An 8,364-nucleotide genomic window follows, 5' to 3' on the forward strand; every position below is an offset into this window, starting at 1 on the left:
CTGTGAGCTTGTAGATCTGCTATTTTTCAATAGCTGAAGTTACTAAGGGCCCCTCCACCTTGGGCCCTGGTAACTCAGTCCCACTTTCCGACCCCTTGTGACGCCCCTGCATCAACGCCATCAAGACATGTGATGACAAACTGTCAATCCTCATCTCTGATCTCTACACCAGTGTGGTTCTCAAACTTTCTCATGTCAAGGACCCCTAAATGCAAGCCTATTTGACCGTGGACCCCCGTCTGAAAATATGCTGTGCAAGGGACCCCCATAAAAGAACACTTGCATTCAAAATGTATCGAATTATTCCAAAAAATGTTTCAATTTTGAGAGAAGATTGTTAGTTTTTTATTATTATTCAAAAACAAGTAATTATTCAACCACTGTCTGCCAGTAGCTTGTAGATCTACTAGTTTTGGTGTGTGACACAGGCACGCAAGTGATGCAACTATTAGGCCTTGGACAAATCGGGCATAACTCCAACTAAAACCTAAATCTAATCTCTAATGTCTAATCCTGTCCCCAACCTGGATTGTTTTAACCCATTAAAACCGGGAAAGCATCCGTTTCATTTTGGATTTTTGCATTAGCAATTAACAAAAATCACACCCATGCAGTGTCAAGTGAGCAGTGCTATTAATTGATTGAACTTTCTTTTGATTTCAATAAGCTATATAAATGTTAGATCTCTGTCCAATGTGTCCATTCATTTCAAGGTTGCTCAACAGCGTCACTTAGCAGTAGGTTGCTGTTGTGGCCGTGCTCATACAGAACACACTCCGTGCTCATGGACAAACACACTCTGTCACTAGCATATATACAAGCGTCACTTTGTGCCGCAGGCTTGTACATCTGCTATTTTTGAACATCTAAAAAAACTTGAAAGTGCGAGAACTATGATTTAGAAGGCATTTGTAGAATCAGCCCCAGGACTTAACATAAAACAACCATTTCTCTTGTGATGAGGAGCAGGAAAATGGTCCTTACAACTATAATTGTAGGGACGTTTGGCCCTCACTTGCATAGTAATGCAGGCAAGTTGCATGCTAGTACACTCACACACGTGGTCTGTGCTATGACTAGCTGTGCTGTTTACACTGTAGATGAGACAAAACACAGCAGCAGTGAAGCCTTGAAAAATATTGGCAAATTCTTTGCCAACTGTTGCCTGGAAAGGCGCGCACACGCACGCGCACGCACACACACACACACACACACACACACACACACACACACACACACACACACACACACACACACACACACACACACACACACACAGTATAGGTGAAACAGGGACCGTTCAAACCTCACCTGACCTCATGTTCGGACGTAACCTCACCAGAAAATGACCTGTTTTAAGCAAACATAATCACACACACACACATACACACACACACACGAGCGCGCGTGCGTGCGTGCGCCAGGCAGCCATTGTCCTGACGGTAAGAGTAGAAACTAGAGCACAGATCTCCGCCAGGCTGGGTTGGCTACCCAGGGCACAAAAAGCTTGGGATGTCAATCGTAGCAAATCAAAATTGAATATGCAAAATCGGACTGATGCAGAATGTTATATAATATCGGTTCTTTTTTCCATTCCAATACTAATTTTTTAATCTATTTCGCTTACCCTGAGCTGCTAGTAGCGACGTGGGTGGTCCTGGCTCCTCCACCGCTTCCCAACGAGCCATTCTACTTGTCCCGATGATTTATTCCATTGAAAATGGTTTAGAAAAAAGTTTAGAGCCCCCCCAAAAAAACGCTGTTTCAGCAAGACGTATTAAGGATTACAAGAACCGACATTTTTCGGTTCCTTTAGTAAAATGAATTAAATAATCGGAGGCATCAACGAAGCCCCGGTCTAATTTAGCATCCTAGCACAAGGCCGCGATTCTGTTTACACGGCCCTTAATGGGAAGAAAAGGCCGCGCCACGCCGCCCACTCCAATAGAAAAACACATCTTTACAGCGGATTTTCTCCGGATTGTGTTCCGAGCCCAGCAGACAAGTTATTTTGGCGGCTGAATAACTTTATCGCTCTTCTAAAAAATTATATAGTCGATTGCTAACTGATAGCTAACTTCCTCCGGCTCGCTAGCATAGCACTCATTCGAGTGAAAAGCCAAGCCAGTTCAGGCTGGCGACCCGGATGTGATAGTGAATGCCTACGGGAGAATGGCTGGCACTCTAGCGGCACCTAGCGGCGCCCGGCAGTTATTGAGTTAATGACAAATGACATAATACATTATTATTAGTAGGCTGTTATTGTTTGACTCTCACTCATCTGTGACCTCACTCATACATCACTCATCTGTGACCTCACTCATACATCACTCATCTGTGACCTCACTCATACATCACTCATCTATGACCTCACTCATACATCACTCATCTGTGACCTCATTCATCTGTAACATCACTTGTCTATGACATCACTCATCTGTGACCTCACTCATCTGTGACCTCACTCATTGGTAACATCACTTGTCTATGACATCACTCATCTATGACATCACTCATCTGTGACCTCACTCATCTGTAACATCACTTGTCTATGACATCACTCATCTGTGACCTCACTCATCTGTGACATCACTCGTATGTTCTGTATGTATGTTCTTGTACTTGTATGTAAATGACGTTACCTCACTGAGACTGAGACCAAATCAAGAGATTTGTTGAATGGGACAATGGTTCTCTATAAAGCTTTTAGATCTGCTATAAAAAATAAAAATAAATCAGATGGGGATAATCTGTCTGTATCTCTCTCTCACTTTGTCTCTCTATGTCTGTCTGCCTGTCTCTCTCTACTGTATCTCTCTCTCTCTCTCTCTCTCTCTCTGCCCCCCCCTCCCTCTCTCTCCTCCAGATCTTGCAGTATACCATGCCTGCTTCACTCTGAATCAATTTTCTACCGTTCAGCTCTGCATGATAATAGACAGAAAAGACAGACGCACAAAGAAGCACACACAATAGAATACATTTAAAAAAGAAGCATGCATGGCTCAGGATTAAGCGTGTGTGCGTGCGTGTGCGCCCGCATGTGTGTGTGTGTGTGTGTGTGTGTGTGTGTGTGTGTGTGTGTGTGTGTGTGTGTGTGTGTGTGTGTGCGCGCGCGCACTTGTAGACTGGCACCCTCGGGGTGTGAATGGGCACCTGTCTCGAGAGGAGGAGAGGAGGGGTGTCTTTAATGAGACTGCTCTGACCTACTCTCTCTCTTTCTCTCTCTCTCTTTCTCTCTCTCTGTGTGTGTATGGCGTTGCATGTGAGAGATCCCCTCCCAAATAAGCAGTATATCATTTCTTTGACATAATCAATGTGTGTGTGCAGTATACCTGTATACTTTATTAACTGCAACGGCATTGGTCTTAAATCCATGTGGATCCATCACTTTAACCACTTATGACCACTAATCTTAGTAGAAATGGAATCTGATTTGCAGATCTACAAGCTCACGACGCGTTGCTATACCTGCTCGGTTGAATGAATGTTCCACCCAGAATGTGGATGCTGGGGTTCAAGTGGTTAACGTTGAAATGTTTCCCACATCTTTCATCATGGGCGTATCTTTGTGGATCCATCGGGCGAACATTCGACGAAAATAGCCGATCTGGCGATCTATAAGCTGTTTTCGCCGAGATTTGGTGTAAGGGGGGCAAATGAGGGGAATAGCAGTGGTTCTCAAAGTGGGGTCCGGGGACCCCCATGGGGCCCATGAGGCGGTTCCCATGTGGTCCCCCATGCAGGCAAAATGAGGTTAATGTAGAATCAAAACCAGTTTAAGAAATGTAAGCCTGTACATCGGCTTTTTGAAAATATCTGATCCATAAGCTCACGCGCCACAAGCTTGTAGATATTATATTTTTCAAATATTCTGGAAAAGAATGGAAAAATCGGGAATATTTTTTGATGCATTCCAACAACCTAGATATATGGGAGGTCGCTGGCACAAAATATTTTCAGATGGAGGGTGTCCGCAGCAAAATACATATTAATGGGGGAGCCGGGGAGGTCCTTGACATGAAAATGTTTGAGAACGGCTGATAAGAACCATTCAAACATACGGTTCTTCAAAGAACCTTTATCCACATAACAGCTCTACATGAGCGTGATCCTAACAGGATGCAGGATGCACACTCCCTGCATGGTACACCATGTTCCGTTACCGGCAAATGATGTGACCAGACTGCTAAAAACCATCCTCACACATCCAACCAAAGAAGCATTGAATTTAAATCCATTTATCCACGCTTTCTTTCTCCATCACTCGCTACCATTCCCTTTGTCTCATCCTCCTAATATAGCCACAAACACACACCTTTGATTTAACATTGAACGTGAAGCCATGGGGCCCGGCAAATCAATATTATATTAATATTTCTAAATACTGTCTGGGATTTGGGGTATAGTATGTAAGTTAATATAATTAGGGCATGTAGGCCTATTGTCTATTACTTCTTTTAAAAGCTGGGTTATATGGTAAAATGATGTCATTTTCTGAACTTATTTATTACATTAGCCTACTGATCATAATTAATAATACGTCTCATTGTGTAAATGTAAATATATAGCCTATATATTTATTTACAAAAGCACCAATAGTCATGCACCGCAATATCGTCTCAATATCGATAAAAATATATAAACCACAATATTGTATTTGATCCCTATATTGCCCTGCCCTAAAACTGAAGGTTAATTAGTAAAAAAAAATATGGCCTAATTTCAATATGTTGTGATTACCTGCACACATAAAATCACATTCATAATTTAGATCTGAGAGTGTACAAATGAAACCAAGTCCATGCAATAATAGGCTATACTCTCTTATTTAACACTGAGAAAGGGGTTCTAAAAGGGCGCAGACAGCTTGCAGACCATCGCAGAGAGAGGACGGTTTTCTATTTAAACAGCTGTGTGCGCCGCTGTGCCGTAATAACAGCCTAATAACGGTCTGACCAGCACGCCATGCCGGCCTTTTTTCTCTTTTTTTTTTAATTCTCTGCAACAACCCGGCCGTCAACACAAAACCACTGCTAGAAAAACGCCGGTGTCTGCCATCCCATAATAGTCCCAGCCATAGCCATGTGAAAGCCAACAAAAGAAGTCCCCCCCGGCCGGTGCAGACTTACCTTTCACTGCCAATACAGACAGCACCAGCAAAGCCACACACAATCTGCGCTCCATGCCTGGGGAAAAAAAGAGCAAAGAAAGTCCACCCGGCTTTCAGCAAGAGAAAAAAGCAGTTATTTTATAACAAATATGATTATAAACAGGCTGATGATCTATAGCTTGAGGCTATGACTGCGAGGTTTTTAAGGTTTAAACTGGTTTAAAAAAAAAAAGGAAGGCGTCTCTTTGGTTTAATCTTGAACGTTGTACCAGACAGCCGCAGTGAACGGTTCTGTGGACTGCAGTACAAATTCACACCCGCTGTCACACCCGCGTTGGTGGGTCTGTTGAATTTGGTGACCGCCAGGAGTCGCTGTTTTGCAACGTGAGTTGATTGGGTTAATACTACTCGGACAACAATGTGAGAAGATGATTCATATTTCATAATGAATGTGTGCACAGTGCCCCTCAAATAAAGTGCGTGCCCTGAGACCACAGTGGCCTTAATTCTCAAGCTGACTGTACAACCTTCTCCTCTGTCTCTTTCTTGTTAATATTTTAGACCCCAGTGTTTCTTTCTTGTAGAAACTGCAGTGTCTTCCCCATCTTTAAACCAATCCAGTAATTTGATTGGTGCAGGGCTGAGCATGGATCAGATGATTGCCATAATTTCTTTCTTTCACAAAAGATCTATATATTCAATTTCATCCTTGACACTTACATTCAATTAATTCTTTCAATTGTCTAAAATCTTGTTTTATTTGATGGCCTTCCTGCCCTGGCATTTGGCCTTTGTGCCCTAAAAAATAAAAATAACAAATAAAATAAACATCAAAGGCCAAATGGCCACGCCCCTAAAATGACGAAATTCCAGGCCTGAATATATTTATACATTTATTTTCATTAATGTTAAAAAATGGCACATTTTCTGACTGCCTGCCCCTACCCTATATAGCCTAACACAGGTAACATCTTCTCATCATCAATTGGGATTCCAAGCTAATATAAACTAGCATACAGCCTTATTACTGTCATGATAGCAATAGCATGCTGAAATAGAAGCCATTGTTTTAGCATTAATACAAATACAATAAAAAGTTTGAAATTATTAGGCCTACCAGTTTCTGGCCTGTCCAGTGTCCAGAGTCCCCCCAAGACACAGACCTAATAGACAAAAAGTGTAGGCATATACCATAACATAAGGTATCTTGAGTAGCCTATTAGAGGACCAATTATATGAAGATGGGTTGAAGTTCAACCGTTGAACATGTGTGAAATGGTCCTTTTTGTCAAAGAAGCAATACCATGCCACAATATATTATAAACATTATGTTGTGTAGGCCTATTATTTTTTTCTTCTAAATTTACAAAGTAACTATTTAGGCTACTAGTAGGCCTAGGCCTTGCCTAACCCACTCTCTGTAGTAAAAAGTAGGGTAGGCCTGGCCCTGGGCCTACAACATTTGCCTCTCTGAAATGCAGCGGAGAATAAGTTTAAAGTATTAAAAATGGAAGGTAAATCCTACCTCAGAAGCGTAGCCTACTTACTGTGCTTGAGAAATAACAGGTTACTTTTCCACCGCTGTTGAAATCAAGCCAAACAGCGACCTGTGGGGACTCAGATTAAGATGGGCCACCACGTTCTGTGTGACAGCGTGAAAAAGCAGCATGTCGAATCGTATTACAGGGGGGCGAAGGGCGGATCCTCTCTCTTTAGACAGTGTTTTTACTCAAGTAAAAGTAGGTTGTAGGCTACTGCAGCTGTAGGCTTGTGAGAAATTACAATATTTGCATCTGAGAATGTAACTCAAGAAATGTAGCCTTAAATGCTCAAGTAGCCTAAAGTAAAATTACCCCCAAAATCTGTGATGTAAGAAAAGTAGGCTACTCTATTTATTTTTACTGAAGTGAAATTATTGATACCACAATGTAGGCCTAATACTTTGTTGCAAGCAAAAGTCTGGTATTGTGAGTAGAAGTACAAAAATAATGGCATGAAAATATAGCCTACTTAAAGTAGCCTACCAAAAGCAAATACTCATTATGTCCCAAGTTGAATATGTATACAATATTGACATGATGTGCTTTAATTTTCTTGAGCCATAGTTTAATTATGACACCACATAAAAAAGTAGGCTAATATTTCCTTTTTTTCCCCATAGGCTATAGACCTACATAACAACCTTTTATTATATATATTTTAATATTATTCTTTAGAAATAGTTTCTTTCACATCAGGATGTAATGATCATTAGACAATAGAATATAATTTAGGTAGGCCTATAGATGTGAGGGGACTTCATTTAACTGACTAAACTTTTTTAGAATATTTAATAAAAAGTAAAAAAAAAGAAAAAAGAAAAACGTATGTTATCTCACACTTATGCTAGTGTACCAGTGATCACCCTCCCCTCTGTCAATGTTGACACCTGTGCCTATAAGGTGCCTCCCTCTGGTTTAGACTGATGATTATTATGGTGTATGGTTTACCTACAGTATGATCCTATATTAGGCCTACTGTCTCTACTGTCTCTCTGCATTTGATGCTTGTGTTTACCTTGCTTTCTGTAAATTGCTCTGGATTAATTTAAATGCTAGATTGTAACTTGTTTGTTAGTATACAGTAGTGGAAAGCAACTGATTAGCCTTTTATACAACGTTGAGGGTGTCAGGAGTTTTGGGTCTGGGCCTGTGATGGCTGATGGGCCATGTAATGACAAGGTGTTACCTTGTGTATTTTTATCTGCCCTGACTTCATTGTCATCTCTTGTCGTTTTAGTGCTGTCACTCCAACTCATCTGCTCCCTCCCTCCCAGTCAGCCAGTCAGAGTCGAGGTTCACACCTGCACTCCATTCGTTTGGTCACACTTTTGTTTACTGTTGTTTTCGATTATGTTTGCCTTGGATTTTGACCTCCCCTTTGCCTCTGCCAGAATATTGGATTTGTTTGCCAGGGTTTTTCGTCATTGTGGACTCTGTTCATGGCCATTGTACTTTCCCAACCAAAAAGTCACCCAAGTTTACAAATGGAAAAAGCAGCAAAAGGTGGCATGGCGGTGTGTGCAGCTTCACCATGTCCTTAAAGGAGTAGTTCACCCCCAAAATGACTTTTTTTCTATTGATTACTCATGCCATGGAGACTAGAGTTCAATAATATTTTTGGGTTTTTGTCACATTCCTAAGACAAAAATTTGATTCGAGTAAATTTTCCCCCATTGATTCCGGATGGTGACCCGTTTCGAAACGGGTCACCAT

The 8,364-nt window shown here is 41.4% G+C and overlaps 1 protein-coding gene across 3 annotated transcripts in view; it reads right to left on the reverse strand.

The window, feature by feature from the left end:
- cd99l2 (CD99 molecule-like 2) overlaps nt 1-5,413 on the reverse strand; it is a 27,586-nt gene extending 22,173 nt beyond the window's left edge. For all 3 annotated transcript variants that reach the window (XR_013962734.1, XM_080742415.1, XM_080742414.1), the window contains exon 1: nt 5,130-5,413. Coding sequence is in view for 2 of the 3 variants with exons in the window: in XM_080742415.1 (XP_080598541.1) it covers nt 5,130-5,184 (55 nt within the window). In the remaining variant the exon portion in view is untranslated. The remainder of the gene's footprint in view (nt 1-5,129) is intronic.
- Nucleotides 5,414-8,364: the final 2,951 nt, after the last annotated feature.

Source organism: Nannobrachium achirus (assembly GCF_963921795.1).
Source record: "Nannobrachium achirus genome assembly, chromosome: 14".
NCBI classification, from domain to species: domain Eukaryota; kingdom Metazoa; phylum Chordata; class Actinopteri; order Myctophiformes; family Myctophidae; genus Nannobrachium; species Nannobrachium achirus.